This window comes from Myotis myotis, unplaced genomic scaffold, assembly GCF_014108235.1.
Source record: "Myotis myotis isolate mMyoMyo1 unplaced genomic scaffold, mMyoMyo1.p scaffold_m19_p_6, whole genome shotgun sequence".
Taxonomy (NCBI): Eukaryota; Metazoa; Chordata; class Mammalia; order Chiroptera; family Vespertilionidae; genus Myotis; species Myotis myotis.
The window spans coordinates 100,349,769-100,366,688 of NW_023416368.1; the positions used below are offsets into that span (position 1 = coordinate 100,349,769).

Genomic DNA, 16,920 nt, shown 5'->3' on the forward strand with positions numbered 1-16,920 from the left:
ATGAGTGTGTGTGTGAGTGTGTATGTGTGAGTGTGTGTCTATGTGAGTGTGTGTGAGTGTGTTTGTGTGTGTGTGTGTGTGTGTGTGTATAGAATCTAAGCAAGACTTAGCCAGAATCCTTTGAAAAATCAGCAGGGAAAGACTCATGCCCTTTGCTTAGCGATGACAGATCACGGCCGTTTCCTAGGGATGAGCTTGCGGGTGTGTGGACGCACCCCTCTGGCTTGCATCAGAATCGGTTGCCTGACTCACTGGGTGTCCCGTGCTCCCGAAGATACCCTGAGTTCTGGTTAACTCAGCATCCAGCAGAGGCTTCTGCCTCGTTACACCCAACGGCAAAGAGCGCCTGTAATTTAAGGAAGAAAATACGACATTTTACACTCGAAAGACATCACGCTCCTCGCGGACACACAGCCTTGCTGTTACCAGCGAGTCACAGCCTCGCATTCTGTGGTTCCTCGCTGAGGGCGTCCGTGCGTGTGCTGGGGACTGAGTGTGTGTCCCTGCCGTTCATTTTACTGTTCGTGGAATCGAGTTCTCCCGGTTACGTTCAGTCACGTTGGGGACAAGTCTGTCCCGTTGGCTTTGCCCCGGGAGCCTGGTGGCCTGCATGCAGCGAGTGAGACATCTCAGGCCTTCGGAATCATTGAAGGGAAATAACGTCTGTGACATGGCAGCCCTGCTCCTGGGACACCCAGCCACCCAAACACTAAACGTGCTCCCTGGTTTGTGGTTGACCCAATTTCACAGAGACAAGACCGACATTTACGAAAACTTGTATTGATGACCTATTTCTACTTTTTCCGTTCGCTTACCTGTCAGGGTGTCTGTCCTCTTCCTGAGCTGAGTCTGTGGTGATGTCCTCTGTCCTTGCTGGGCAGGAAGACAGACCACCGGTGACTGTGTTCAGTCCTGGTCATTGCGGCCGGAGAGGAACAGCCCCAGGGAGCACTTCCCCCGGACCCTGGACCAGTGACGCCGGCATCTAACAGGCAGGACAGCCGCGTTCCCGGGCAGTGATGGCGTCGTTTGCTGTAAAGCGTCACAGTCACAGCGATCTGTGCGCCGTGCTGAGCACAAGGGCTCCCATCTCCCGTGGGGCCTCATCCACCCGCCCTCCCGCGGTAGCCGACTCTCTGCGGCGCTGGCGGAGGAAGCCGGTGCCCGTCAGACAGAGTCTGGGACCCGGCGGGTTGACGGCAGGACGAGAATGTGGCTGCGTTGCAGGCCACGCCCGCAGCAGGCCAGTAGCCAACACGTTTCATTCCTGTGAAAATTCAAATACGAGAGACGGTGCTTGGCAGGTGAACCTTAATAGGCTGCAAAGGCTGGTCAGAGGCTGGGATGGGATCCGAGAGGAGCTTTGTCGTCTTTGTTTGTGAGACTTTAAAAATGTCCCACTGTTGCCCCAGGGTTCGGTATCAGATGAAAATAGGTAAAGGGAGACCTGAGTCACAGCTGTCCGTCTGGTGGGCGTGGATGTGGTTCCTCTGGAGGGAGAAAGGCTAGCCTAGATTCTCTCCCGACGTCTCTGTCAGACATTCCCAGGAGCAGAGAGCTGTGGGCCGGCAGGAGATGCCAGTCCTGTGAGCAGGTAATTGAACCGCTGGAGTGGCCTCAGGAGACGGCCTGTGGCCGTGCAGGGTCTGAGCTTGGCCCGTCCATCTGATCTCCGTCCGGCTGATCTCGGTGCCCACCACTTTCTCCGCGCCCCTTCTGTTCCAGCGGGGCCTCATTGCCGTTCCCAGAATAGGGTCTTTCCACCTGCCTCGTCCCTCTGTTCCCTGCCTCGTCCCTCCGCTCCCCTTCCTGGCTCCTTCCCCGCCCTCCACTGGAGCGTCCTTCCTTCAGAGCCGCCCCGGGTCACCTGCTCCGACGAGCCCTCAGCCCTCACTCTGCTGCTCCTGCTCTGTGGGTCGTGGAGCGTGTCCCTCCCCGGGGGCTGTGGTCTGCGCTGGTCCCTCCGCTGTGGGGCCTCGTGCTTCCCCGGCCTCGTTCGTGGCGAGTGTCCCGGCCATAAGCAAGAGACTCACGTATTTGTCGAATGATGAACGATGGTCCAAATGTATCATGAAGATAAGTTCGTTGGCTGGTTCTGCTTTATCTGATACAGTAAGATCAGAAGACTCTGGAACGTGCTTTTCCCGCCCCAGTCTGCCAAGATGAACTTAGCGCTCTGCTGCCTGGCGCTGGATCCGAGGGCTGGTCACTCACTCCTCGTCCCTCCTCCCTGGATGCGGCTCCCGTGGCAACACGCAGTGCGCAGGGGACAGATTGGCGGGTGTTTTATGAAGCAGAACAAGTGCCCAGAACCTGCAATGCCAGGTCCTGGAGAAGCTAGATTTGAACAACCCGGATTCCAGAATGTTCAGTGGAGCGCCTGCTCCTTCAGCAGGTGCCCCGCCCGCCAATGGAAAGCCGAGTTGGTCTGATGAGGTGGGCTCATGGCATGAAACCGAAAACCAGCCCACTGTCCTCAGCAAGCCACAAGCCAGGCAGGGAGAGACAGAGTGGACCCGGCTTGAGCTGGTTAACGGGACACGATGGCTGGCGGGTGTGGGGTCCACTGGCAAGGCCAGCAACCTCCACACGGGAAAGAATCCAGTAAGCAGGTATGAAGAGCAATGGAAAGGGTCCTTCCAGCTCCCCATCCGCCATCTGGGGAGCCCAGCAGTACCCCCTCTTCTGTGGAGCACAGAGGGTGGGCTGCAGTTACAGTTCTCTCTCAACAACTGCAATTGTGACGCACCTACTGAGATAAACCTACCAGCCCACCGGCGGGGCTCAGTGGTGGAGCATCGACCTATGAACCAGGAGGTCACGGTTCGATTCCCGGCCAGGGCACAGGCCCGGGTTGCGGGCTCCATCCCCAGTAGGGGGCGGGCGTGCAGGAGGCAGCTGATCTGTGAGTCTCTCTCATCATTGGTGTTTCTCTCTCTCTCGCTTCCTCTCCCTTCCTCCCTGACATCAATAAAATGTATTTTAAGAAAAGATAAACCGAGGAATCTATCATCTCGACCGGAGGAGAGCGGCCGGTGTGGGGTTCCTGAGAGCGGATGACGCTGTGAGCCACCGGGGGCCTGCCAGGCGGAGCAGCGGGCCCGGTTGGTTCGCGTGTTTCCGGGGAAGCAGGGGTGTTAACCGGCGTCTGTTCAACACCTGCCAACAGGCAGGGGGTACACTTAGGGTACGACGCCGTGTTCCGACCCCGGTGGCTTCGGAGCAGCTGATGCTGACCTCCGGGACCTCGGCCTTTGTGTTCCAGGTCCGCGGGAGCCAGGGGGAGGTCCTGTACGTTCTGGACGCCACCAACCCGCGCCACTCCAACTGGCTGCGCTTCGTGCACGAGGCCCCGTCGCAGGAGCAGAAGAACTTGGCTGCCATTCAGGTGAGCTTGTTGCCTCCCGTTCGTACGGTGCTCAGCGAGGGGCTCACCTCCTTAGTAACGGGGCTCCGTGCACTCAGCTGATTCCCCGGTGACCTGCTTCATCAACAGCCAGGAACTCATAAAAGCAGAGCCATCGCAGCTCGCGGGCATGTGCAGGGGCGACCTGGCCCAGACCCGGCGTTCTGAGAACCTGGAGGGCATGAGCTACATGCTCTGATACTGCCTTGACGGCTCCTGCTGTCAAGCGCTGCTGATTCATCCCGTGGATGTTTATCGATCGGTTTTTAATTTGCTAGCGCGTTTGGCTCCTCGCACGATGGTCTGTTGCTGTTTGGGCAAGGCTGTCTGGAGGAAGCATACTCAGGAGCATCCCACAGCTTTGAGCTTCTTAGGAGAGTGTGGGAGCCAGGGCTCTCCAGAGAAGCAGCCAGGAGGGTGTATATCTCTCTGTCTGTCTGTCTGCCTAACTTCCCACCTGCCTACCTAGGGACAGAGAGGCTCAGAGATTTGTTATAAGGAACTAGCTTGTGGGGGAAAGAGGCTGGCAAGACCCACACCTGCAGAGCCCGTGGCCCACTTGAGTCCGGAGGCCACAGGCTGCTCCGAAACCAGGGGGAGCTGACGTCCCGTCATCGGCTGTGGGACCAGAAGGGGAGGTGTCCCAGGTGGAAGGTCATGAGGCGGGAGAATTCTCCTTACTCGGGGGAGGAGCACCCTTTGTTCCACTCAGGCCATTAACGGATTGGACGAGGCCCACCCACACCGTGGAGGGCAATCTGTGTAACTCACCATTATTCACCTCCATCTGCTTCGGTGTCAGGCTCATGCAAAACACCCCAGGGAATGTGTGGACAACTTCCTGGGCACCCCAGGGCCCAGCAAGTTGACACGTAAAATAATGATCCTAGGAGGGAGCCATGGCTTTTGAATTCTGTGTTCCTGTCTTCTAGCATAGCGCTGGTTATAACGTTAGGCTCCAGTGCAAACTGTGAGCTGGACTTAGGTGATAAAGAGAATCCTATATAATAAAGAGGTAATATGCAAATTAACCCTCACGACCTCACAAGATGGCTGCCTACGACCAGGCCGGCAAGGGGGTTAGGGAGGGATGACCAAACAACTGAACAGCAGGCTGTGTGGGGTGACCAGGCTGGTGGAGGGGGGTGCCGTTGGGGGCGACCAGGCCAGCAGGGGGGGCAGTTGGGGGCCATTAGGCTGGCAGGGGGGGCAGTTAGTGGTGACCAGGCAGGCAGGCAGGTGAACGGTTTAGGAGCCAGTTGTCCAGGATTGTGAGAGGGATGTCCGACTGCCGGATTGGGCCTAAACTGGCAGTCGGACATCTCCTGAGAGGTCCTGGATTGGGGTGCAGGCTGGCCTGAGGGACCCCCCGCCCCACCCCCCGTGTACGAATTTCATGCACCGGGCCTCTAGTAAAGAAATATTCTGCTGAGAAACTGACTGATCACACGTGAAAACCCAGCCCCTGGATCTTAAACTGCAGAAGAGGGAAAAAGAGTAAGGGAGCCAGCATTCCGTTGAGTATTTACCGCATGTGATGTTCTAGAAGCTTCGCACACATCATGTCATTTATTCATAAAATTTCTGAGAGTTTAATATTGGCTGAGCATCATGCTGATGTCAACTGGTTGTGAGTATGAAACCAACAGTGGCAAGAGGCAGAAAGCACAGAATTAGGTTGTACATTTACCAGAAGCCACAGTCCTGGAGAAATTTCATTTCCTGATGTCATTGGCTGTCCACATTTTTTCAGTACAAATGAGAGTCGGATACCCAGTGTGATTACTGTCTCTTTTTGTATGGAAAAATGAGAGATGGCTCTTCCTAGAGTGGAGAATGGGATCTTTTGGCAGCCGGATATATTCAAACCACTTTTTAAAATTATTTATGACACACATTAATCCAGTTGATCCAGCCACCGATTTAGACGGATCTTTTTTTAATGTGGAGACATTCATTCTTTTCAGGTATCTTATCTGTTTTTGTAGTTTCCTGAGGCAAACTCATCTCACGAGGTCTCAGTTCTGTCATAATTTTAATTTATAGACTCCGTCTGGGTTTCTTTGTAAATATTACTGATTTCAGTGCTGCCTACAGAGCTATGACATTTACTTGGCTACCCTGTTTTATAGGTTTTTTATTATTGGGTTTTAGATAATATTATTCTTTCCAAATTAGATTCTTTTAAAAAAATACATATATATATATATATATATATATATATATATATATTGGTTTTTTACAGAGAGGAAGGGAGAGGGCTAGAGAGTTAGAAACATTGATGGGAGAGAAACATGGATCAGCTGCCTCCTGCACACCTCCTACTGGGGATGTGCCCGCAACCAAGGTACATGCCCCTGACCGGAATCGAACCTGGGACCCTTCAGTCTGCAGGCGACGCTCTATCCACTGAGCCAAACCGGTTAGGGCTCAAATTAGATTCTTTTCTTCTTATGCTTAAGCAATGATTTTAAGCGTTCCTCGAGTTCCCTTAGTTGAGGAATTTTTTCCTCGTTCCTGTTTTTTTGTTATTTGTTTGTTTTGTTTTTTTCTTTAGCATCGGGAGCTCTCTCCATTGCCCTAGTCTTTTGGGGCGTCCCGTGCTGAACTTTGAGCTTTGCGTGAGAGTCCTGCAGGCCATCCTTGCTCCCCTCCTGCTTTTTCCTTAGAGAGAGCGATCCCTTTAGCGAATGGGATGCTCTGTCAGTGCGTGTTTGTCTCCATCTTTTACTTCCCACAGTTGCCCCCTCTATGCTCTTGTTATCCCACAGGTCTCTCTCTCTTAAAAAAAATATTATTTTTAAATCCTCACCCGAGGATATACTCACTGATTTTAGAAAGAGTAGAAGGGAGTGAGAGAAATATTGATGTGAGAGAAACATCCATCAGTTGCCTCCAGTACATTCCCCGACTGGGGAATCAAACCCCCAACCTAGATATGTGCCCTGAGTGGGAATCGAACCCACAAACTTTTGATGTGTGGGATGATGCTCCAACCAGATGAGCCACTGAGACCGGCTGAGACCGGGCTCTGGCAGGTCTCTCTTTGTGAGTAACTATGGTTTTCCAGACGGACACAGTGCCCAGGTCTGTTCAGTGCGCCCGGTAGTGCTTTTCTTCCTCTATATCAGTGGTGTTTCTTTTCTTGGAGGAAACAGGGGCCTACAGAAGCCGACTCTCCCACCGTCAGTGCTCCAAGAGGTGACTGTGCAACCTCACAGGGTTGAGGTGGGCGGGACCAGAATGGACCGCAAACCAGCCAGAGGCTCCGGGAAGCTTCAAGCTTGAACCCAGTTAGAATCTGCGTCTGTTCAGAGGCCCCCGCAGCATCTTTGGTGCGGAAGTGATGACAGGGCCTTAATTCCTCAAACCCCGTTTTACCCTTTGCCTGCACTGTGACCACATCTCTTGCTGTGGATCAAAATGTGGGTCTGTGTTCGCTCCCCCAGGGTAGCGTTTTTCCTACCTGAACAGTAGCTCCAGCAGCAGATCCCTCAGGGCTCAAATTCCCATCCACCCTGGGGGCAGAGAGCGGAACAGTTGGGTCCCAACTGTTCCCTGGGCTGCCAGCGGCCAGCCTCCCCATTGGTGGGGGCAGTCTCCTGGGGGTCGCATTCCAGAAGCTCGGACTTGGTGAGAGGAGATCGTCCTGTGTCCTGCATAATATTATGAGTCCCCAGCATTCCAAATTGCATCTGAAATGTGGGGCATTCAGGAAATTTTTTATTTGAGCTGTACGTCCCAGGAGTGGCGTAAATGAGAACCATTTGCGGCTCTGTGGCTTTCTTGGTGGAAAACGTCAATACTTGGTCCAAATTTTCTTTTTGGACAAGGGATTAAGAATGCGAGGTCTGTTTTCACGGAGGATTGGAACTCTTTTGTGGAGGCTCGGTTATATTTCTAGTTTTGTAACTTATTAGATTTTTGGAAAAATTGCTTTGGACATGATCATTTAAAATATCTGAATTATTGAAGAAGGATCTCCTAGGCAAGCAGTTCTCTCCACAGGCACACATTTCAGAATCATTAGGTGAACTGTTTGTTCAGACTTCTGAAAACTATGTCCAAGTAAACCAGGAAATTCTGAATATGAAAGATGTGGCTTAAAATGAACCAAAAGAATCCCTAAGTTCTATGAGAAACGGAGGATTCTTAACTGTTAGTTTTGTAGCGCTGAGGGGAAAAAATGTACATATCATAGTTGAAAAATTATTTGGCCTCAGTGTTTTTGCAAGCTTTCAAAACTTTTGTGATAGGAAACTATTTGTTTAAGTACAGAATTAGGTCACTTACAGCTGCAACTTGGAATTCCTTGGACTTTTCAGAGAAAGGGTTACATCTCACGTTCTTTGGGATGTGGTTTCCTTCATCCTCCTGGGACTTGTGCAAAATGTTAGCAACTTAAATGAAAAGTGCTTGGTGTCTACGGAAGAGCAGCCTATGGAGACCCGGCTGGGACCTGCTCTCCTTCCGAGGGGTCAGGCTGCAGAGACGGCCTCAGGGAGTCCAGAGGGCACCAGGCCTTAAGCTGAGCTTGTGGTATTGACATGGCTGCGCCCCAGTTCTGAAGTCAGTTTGGGTCCCCGTTACCAGGAGACCGGCTTGGTGACTTAGCAGTTGCCCCCCGAGCCCCGCCCGTGTGAGAACAGACCTAGGCAGTGTTCCCGGAGCCTTCGACATGGCAGAGCTGGGAGAGACTGTGAGTCTCCACACAGAGCAGCAGTTTGGGTGCTATGAGCACAGATTGGACCGTCCCTTTGCCATCAGCGCCAGGTCCTGGCGTGTCACCCCACTCCAGAGAGGCCATAAACTATGCCCCAGACAGAGCTGTCAGTGCTGGCACCAGGCCAGGCCTTGAGATATGGTCTCACGGCCCTGTCCCAGCACGCAGGCCTTCTTCCTCAGAAGGCCTGGAAGTCTCGTTCCAAATTTGGGAGACAAAGAGCTGAAAAAAGTATAAATAGGGAAGACTTCCACCATGTTGGGGCCCAGACTTTGACAGAGACATTCTGCAATGTGGCTTATTGATTAAGGTGCCTTCTGATTCACAGTATAACAGTTCAAAGCAAACATCTGTGGCTGGTGTCTTATGTTGAACACTTAGGAAGAATTACCATTAAACGGAGTGACATTTGTGAATGCTTGAGGGGAAACTTCACCTCGGACCTGTCCATGACCCACCCCTTCGCTTGCACCCCACATAGTCTGTCAGGAAGTGGGGGCGCTTCCTCCTTAGTCAGGAATCCGGTTACATCTCAGCGCCCCCTCTGCTCCCCGCGGCAGCCCTTCCAGTTGGCCGCTCTCCAATTCGGATTACGGCGCTGGGCGCCCAACTGTAAGCGCTGAAGGGGAATCTTACCCAGCGTGTTTCCTAATGGGCGCTGTTCTTCTGTAGACGCGGGCATTCCAGTTCCGCGCACGCGACTCCTGTCTGTGACCTGTTTGAGCCGCGGTCATGGGGATGGCTTCTGTTGCGGGGCGATGGGCATCCTGTTCCCTGCCTTCAGGAAGTCACCTTGTGAGACGCGAGCAAAGCCATTGATCACATGAATTACGTGACAGAAGCACAGAGATAAACAGTAGCTCCAGCTGAAGTTGAGGCAGAGCGAGCTCCCCTGCGTGGATTCAGGGGACTGGAGGGGTGTCGCGGAGCGGGGTGGGCCTAGCAGTGGCAGTGGTGCTTTGTGATCACGCGGAGACCGGCATCCGCCGAGGCTGTGGAGGGGAGGTGAGCCGGTGGACACAGGAGGCAGGTTCACGGGAAGGCTGCTGGGACGCCAGGACCAAGCGGGTTCAGGTCACAGAGCCCCCTTGCTAAGCCCGGGGAGGCCTGTCCGGGGACAGGACTGTGTGCTGAGCGCCCTGGGCTGGGCGGCAGAGGGGCGTGGGCCCGCCAGCACTGGGCAGAGGCCGTGAGGGGCGGAGAGGTTCTGCAGACCACGGGGCTGGAGTGAGCGTGGCCCAGGGCTCCCTGACTTAGCCCACGTCCTGGAACCCCCTCAGCTACAGGCGAAACGGGTGCCTGACCCTTTAAGGACAGACCAGAGGAGCAGGTGGTGCTGAGGACCAGGCCAGGGAGAGGGTGAGCCCGCAGAGGGCCGGGCAGTGGCCCGCAGGGGCAGGGCCTCGCAGAGTGGGCGGCCAGCGGGGAGCTGGCTCAGGGTTCGGCGGAGCGCAGTGTGGCCAGATTTGGTGAAAAGCCGCAGTGTCAGAGCCACTTGGTTTATGTGACTGTTTTTAAAAGAAAGTATTGTAGCCACTGGATTTCCAGAGTTATCGCACACTAAGTTATCGCACACTAAGCGCTCCCCGTCATGCAGGCTTACTGTGTGCCGGGCACCTTGCTGGGTTTTCCAAATGTCCTCACCTTTCCTCCTCGTGACCCGCCTAGAGCAGCTCTGTTATGCCCCTCACCTCCTAGATGAGGAACTGGGGGCTGAGAGAGGAAGCGGCTTGTGGGGTCCCGTGGCTGATTCATGGCAGGGAGAGACTGGGCCCTGGCAGCCCCGCCAGGCACTGCGGCCCACCGGCCACTGCTTGGCAGCAAGGAGCAGGGTCCATACTATTGTTCTCTTTTACCCCCAAGTACTACATGCCAGTTCCAGAAAGATTATAACATAGGGACTGCCAGAGGAATATGCAGAATTCCCTAAAGCCCCTTCGCTTAGAAACGAGCTGTATTAACACCGTTGTCAATAGCTTTTTCTTTTGGAGGCACATGCGTGTGCACGTGTGCAGACACACACATACACAATACATATACATAAACATATAGTGTACAGTGTTTTTCCATAAATATTACATTTAATAAATCTTCTAAAACCAATTATTAGATATTTTATCTTTCTAACTTACATCCTTGGGCATTTAAGCTGTTTTAACATACATATACATTTATTGATCTCAGAGAGGAAGGGAAAGGGAGCGAGAGACAGAAACGTCAACGATGAAAGAGAATCACTGATCTGCTGCCTCCTGCACGTCCCCCAGTGGGGATCGGGCCTGCAACCGGGCATGTGCCCTGACCGGGAATTGAACCGAGACCTCCTGGTTCATAGGTTGACACTCAACCACTGAGCCACGCCGTCCGGGCAAGCTCTTGTCACTCTTCGGTATGACGAACAGCATAGAGTAGAAGTAAGTAGCTGAAAGTGACGTGCACATAAAACCAAGTGAAAGAAGCCTGAAAACACAAGAAATTCGGAGCGATGGGCAGGGATGCAGGAGATGATGACGGCTGTCAAGTCACCCTGTGGGGGTCTCCCCGTCCCCAATACGACGGCCACCGGAGGCGGAGAGCGGCTGCTCTGGGACAGCTGTGACATCGAACAGCCTCTTTCAGCGAAAGCGTTTTCAGCGGAATCACCCAGAGCCGGTGGCAGGAACCCAGAGGTACCGGGAGGCAGCCAGCCCTTGGGGTGTCATGCTGGGAGCGGCTGTTACAGAGGGACTGTGTGCAGGGCAGTGCCAGCCAACCCAGCGACTGGCCGTGGTGGCTGCAATAAAGTGAATTTGGGGATCTGAACATTAGAACGTGAGCATCAGGTAGCGAGTGGCCGGGCGGGCGGATGCGGGCAGGGAGGGGGTGCTAAGTCTGAGGCCGGGCCAACGGGCCTGGCGCCTTCTTGCCCAAGGGCTGGCGGCGGCTGGGAGGAGGCAGCGGGTGCGGGGATCACCCCGAGTCCGGAGGTGAGGCCTCTGGCAGGTTCCCACCGGGAGGCCCTGACAGGAGGAGAAGGTCATGAATGGCTGTTGAGGGATGAAACCCATTCACTGCAGGCCAGGAGGCAATTGAGGGGAAACTTCTCAAAGCCGTTGCGGTAGCCAGGGGACGGGAAGAGGCCCTGGTCAGGCAGCGGTGGGAGAAGCTGTCTAGACCAGTGATGGCGAACCTATGACACGCGTGTCAGAGGTGACACGCGAACTCATTGTTTTGGTTGATTTTTCTTTGTTAAATGGCATTTAAATATATAAAATAAATATCAAAAATATAAGTCTTTGTTTTACTATGGTTGCAAATATCAAAAAATTTCTATATGTGACACGGCGCCAGAGTTAAGTTAGGGTTTTTCAAAACGCTGACACGCCGAGCTCAAAAGGTTCGCCATCACTGGCCTGGACAGTTCCCTGGAGAATGGGTTGGAGCCGCAGCCGGAGGGACACCGCTGCTCCTCCACGCCCCTGGCTCTCGGGGCTCCTGCAGGCTTCCCGGAGCCGCAGCGCTGCCATTCCCCGCAGTAGGTTGAAGGGACTGCTGCGTTCAGACCGCTCTGTGTCAGAGCCCGGGTAGGCGTGCCGTGTCGTGTGACTGTGGGCAGTTTCAGTCCGTGCATCATGTTTTAAAATTAAAAATCGCTCTTTTCCTGGCGCCGCGAAGGCCGGCACCACATTAATGACTAATACGCACGCTAGACGTTTAGCTAATTAGCTTTCTTGGGTGCTGACGAGATAAGCACGGAGATTTATGACTGTTCTGAAGGCTTCGCCGGGTGCGTCCTCGGTTGCTTTGGGTAACGCTTAGCAGGTGGCTTACGACTCCCGGAAAGTGCTGCTTCTCGTGAATTTAAGAAGCGAGCGCTCTGCTGCGTGTCTGCGTCGGTGTTTGTTGGTGTGTGTTGGTGCGTGTTGGTGTTGGTTGCATGCAGAGTAACGGCTGTTTGGAAGCTAGTTCCGTGTTCTCAGTTAGACCTCACTTTTTAGGGTCCCGGAGTCACGGGATTCAAAACCTTCCGGGAATCTCTGCGTGTTACGGGCGCCCCCTTTCAGGAGCTGTAGCCTGTGGTCGGGTGTGCTCCCGGCTTTGAACTTGGAACCCAGCCTCCCGTGTGCAGTATCTGATGGACATGACCATCCTTTCTCCCTTCCAAGGCATTTTCTAATGTATTTTGTTTTTAAAATTACAAAGTAATCTGTCTGTGGAGGGAAAAATCTAAGAGCGTTGAATATAGACTCCCCCTTCTCCCACCCCAAACGAGAACTGTAAACAGTTTGATGCATATTTTCCCAGTCTTTCTTGTGTATACATACTAGTACATACATGCATGCGTGTGAACACACACTCCTCCTCCTCCCGCTCCCCCCTCACCCCCCCCCCCGTTTCACCACGAGCGCTGTGACCCCCAGAGGAGAAGGAGGCTCCCTCTGTGCTGAGCCTAGTGGGATTTCACTCCTGTTGGAGCTTCTGTCTTTGTCCCTCTCCCGTCCCCCCCACTCCGCCCCCCGTCCTCCCTCAAGCTTCAGTAAGTCCAGGCTGGCTTTGCCTCTCTCCACCCTCAGCAGCCACGCCAGGAGCCCACGCAGGACAAGTCCCCAGGCCTGTGGAAGCCAGCCTTCCCGCGCTCCTCCCGGGACCACAGCTGCCCGGTGGGTGGCTCCCTGCAGCCGGCCCAGGCAGCAGGCCCCGTGCTCACTGATGGCCAGTGTGCAGGTCCCCGGGGCTTCTGTGGCCTCCCTCCCCTGTCTGTTAGGGGCTGAGATTTCCCTTGCGGTGGTTAGCCATCCTTTCAGCTCCATTGGTTTCTGTCTTCTGGGATTTTCTGAAAAGCTTTGGTACGTGGGTGGGACTTGTTTTCCCCTCCCTCTGCCCCTGAGGTGGGGTTTGGGTGCCACGGGGACCCAGACGATGCTCTGAGCCCCCTGGTACCATGTCTTTTTGCTGTTTCCGGTCCAGCGCTTTGGAAATGGTTTCAGGGTTTGGTTTGTGCTGAGACTTGAAAGTTCGTTTTTCTTCCGGATTTGCATGAAACGTTATTCAACATGACTTCATTGATATGTCCTTGCTCCCTGTCTGGGTGCAGAAAGGACACTCACTTAGCAAGGTCCTTCCTGATGCGTTTACGGGCCTCAGGGCGGCCGGCACAGGCCAATTAATGATGCGCCAGTCACTTTCAGAAGATTAAACAGTTACCCTCATTTTATTTGATGTCTATAAGTGTCACTGTCTATAACATATGTTTGTATTTTATGTGAAGGTGACTGAATATTGTCAGTTTCCCTTTTCAGTATCCAGACTAACTGGACATGAAAACAGTAATAGTGCCTTTTCAGGGTGCATGGCCCCCAGTCTCTGCAATGACTTCTTAATTCCCGCCGGAACTTCCCCGGTTTCCACTGAGCTGTGTTGGTCATGCAACAGGAAGGAGAAAACATTTTCTACCTGGCGGTGGAAGACATAGAGTCAGACACAGAGCTGCTGATCGGCTACCTGGACAGTGACATGGAGGCCGACGAGGAGGAGCCGCAGACCCCGCCGATGGCCCCGGAGCGGGGAGGCCACCTCGCTCAAGGGGACTCCACTCCTGGCAGGACAGGTACGACCTTGCCTCGGAGACCCAGCGGACAGAAGTGGAGGAGAAACAGAACTGGGGTGAATGGTGGTTGCAAAATGGAGCTAGCTTTGCCAGCACTGTGCTCGGGGGTGCCCAGCTGTGCGCCCAGCTTTCTGCCAGCGGGGGGAGCATGCTGGGCGTGGTGACAGGTGTGCCCTGCATCACGGCCACGGTCACGGGAAACCCGGCTGTTCTGGGTTCACGGGGGGAGGGGGGGGTGCGGGGCAGCGTGGAGGGGTGGAGCAGGAGGGAGGACTTCACCTCTAGCCCTGCACCTGCCTTGTGACCTGGCAGGTCCCCGCGTCTCTGAGACTTAATCTCCCTTGTCCCGGGACATGAAATAGTGTCCATTACTTAATTACGTCTCCTACTTCTGTGTTACTGCCCCTATTGTTCTTTAGTTAACAAAATAGCAATTTCCGTTATTTTTGTGAAGAGAATAAAAATTAATAGATTTTAAAACATACGAATTAAGTACTTACATTGTTGCTATTTTTATTTAGAATAAAACTCCAAACCAAAACAACCAACCAATCAATAAATAACAGAAGCTGCCCTGGACAACGTGGCTCCGTGTTTGGTGCACTGGCCCACTCACCAAAGGGTAGAGGGTTCGATTCCCGGTCATGGGAACTTACCTGGGTGGCAGGTTCGATCCTAGGCCAGTCAGGGCACGTGTGGGAGGCAACCAGTCGTGCCTCTCACATCCAAGTTTCTCTCTCTCTCTCTCTCTCCCTCCCTCCCTCCTTCCATCCCTTTCACTCTCTCTAAAAATCAATGGAAAAAATATCTTCGGGTGAGATTAAAAAATAATAATCCTATATAATAAAAGCCTAGTATGCAAATAGACCGAATGGCGGGCGGAACAACTGGTGGAATGACTGGTTGCTATGCTGCACACTGACCACCAGGGGGCAGATGCTCAATGCAGGAGCTGCCCCCAGCCCACAGGCCCCAGGCTGGCCAAGGTGGGTGCCAGCAGAGGCCCCTTGATCACCCCGCCGGTTGCCCCACAGATCATCCCTGATCGCTGGCCAGGGCGAGGGATCCTACCTGTGCACGAATTTTGTGCACCAGGCCTCTAGTACAAGATAAAGAGAAACAAAGGAGACTGCCCAGATGTCTAACAAGGAAGAGCTTTGTTAAACAAATTATGGAACCTTCACGTAAAACAATTATTTTTTTTGTTACCTTTCCATGTTAAATGGATAAAAGAGCGACATATAACATTGCATATGAAGTGTGATCATCCAAGTAGCTCTTTCTAGGCTGAGTGTAACATATGAAAGCACAGAACCCGTCAGAAATGGATGGAGTGCTTGTCTCTTCCTGCCTGGATGGTTGGTGAATTTTATTTGCTTCAGATTTTCTGCATTTTCTACATATACGCTCATTTGATAATGAGACATGATATGTAAGTTAAATGCACGCTCGACCAGAGCTGTGGTGGCAGGCAGGATGGCCAGCGGCAATGGGGTCTCCCTGGCCTGCTATCAGGGCCTGTCACATAGACGTGACATTCCCCTTGCAGATGCAGCATAGTCCTCGGCTGGATGGTCTCTTCATGTATCTAAACATGAGCTTGAGGTGACCCGTTTTGGGGGGAACCTGCCCCCCTTTGTAACGTACCACTAGCTCCTTGCCGTGAACAGTTAACATTACAGGGAAAGTGAAACACAACTTTGTAATAACTTGGCACAACACAAGTGAAATTATTAAAAACAAACAAACAATGTCTTTTTCTCTAGTCACACTTCCTATTACTTTTCACGGGCAACACTGTTCCTGTTCATAGAGACGAGACGAATGTTCAGTTCTGATCCCAGGCAGCACAGCTGATGTGGTTTTAAAACGCGGGCGACCTGAGAGCTCTTCTCATTCGCGTCCGATAACCTGTGCCCTTGTGACCGCGCAGGCTGCCGCGGCTGTGGCGAGGACCACGCCTGTCCCCAGTGCGAGTCCAGCTTCCCCAGCGAGGAGGTCCTGGCCGAGCACCTGCACGCGCTGCACCGGTCGCCGGACGGGGAGAAGGAGTTCAAGTGCAAGCCCTGCGGGAAGAAGTTCCCCGTGCGCCAGGCCCTGCAGAGACAGTGCGTATGCAGAGCACAGCTCTGACCCAGGGACTTTGGCTCCCCGTGGCTCTAACCTGCGTGTGTGTGTGTGTGTGTGTGTGTGGCAGACACGGGGGGCGGGGGGGGAGGTCAGAGCTCCCAGGGTCATTGTCATTCACTCATCTCCCTGTAGTGTGTTGGCGTTTGAAACGTCCTGGTTGTGAGTTTAACTAGTGACATGGCTTATGCAAACCAGTATTTGTCCATTCGCTAACTTGCCCCTCACGCCCCAGCTCATTGGTTTACTAATCTGAACTTAGTCACGCAAATCGCAGCGGGTGCGTGGAGGCGGCAGGCCACGCCTCAGTGGTCTGCGTCGATGTTCCCACTGAAACCAGGGCGAGGCGAGTGTGGGACACACAGAGCTCAGAGCACAAGGAAGGCAGGGACCGTGGGGACGCTGCTGCTTTGAGGAGTCACTTCCGTGAATGTGTGAGGCCATGGCGCCAAGATGGCGTACATGGTCCCGCCCATTGCTCCCCACCCTCTGTCACCCGAGGGATATGTCAGCAGCATGTAACACTGTTCTTTCACTTCAGCGTTTTACAGGATCAGGAATTACTACTAGTAAAAGTGAGAGAGTAGATGCATGCATTTGGGAACGTTTATGTTGAACAGAGCGTCATTTGCACGTGAGCAAGAACTCCCCAGCATAGGGTTAGGGTTTTATTCGTTCATTCATTCACGTGAAATTCTGAAATCGGCCACGTTTCTTAGTCACTGCCCGGTGTTATACACATCCGCTTTGGCTTGTGAAACTTGAGAGGAAGATGTCTGCCCAACACTTAAAACTTAAATATGTTAAATTTTATACTAACAAGAGATGAAGCATTTGGAAATTCTACTACAGGCTCTTAAACACACACACACACACACACACACACACACACACACACACACACACGGACTGAGCACTTTAAACAGAGGTTAAGACTGCGTCCCGGTCAGCTTTTATTGAGTTTGGTCTTATATATCCTGCACCTGAGCTGGCTCTTACAGTTAAGTTAGGGTCTCCTCCCAGTCTTAACGCGCTCCCTGACTGTTCAGAGAGAGGCGATTTCATGCGTCTTTGTTC

The 16,920-nt window shown here is 53.2% G+C and overlaps 1 protein-coding gene across 2 annotated transcripts in view; it reads left to right on the top strand.

Moving 5' to 3' along the window:
- PRDM5 (PR/SET domain 5) overlaps positions 1-16,920 on the top strand; it is a 113,759-nt gene that overhangs the window by 40,345 nt on the left and 56,494 nt on the right. For both annotated transcript variants that reach the window (XM_036315173.1, XM_036315174.1), the window contains exons 3-5: positions 3,266-3,388; positions 13,542-13,716; positions 15,650-15,824. In XM_036315173.1, the coding sequence (XP_036171066.1) occupies positions 3,266-3,388; positions 13,542-13,716; positions 15,650-15,824 (473 nt within the window). The remainder of the gene's footprint in view (positions 1-3,265; positions 3,389-13,541; positions 13,717-15,649; positions 15,825-16,920) is intronic.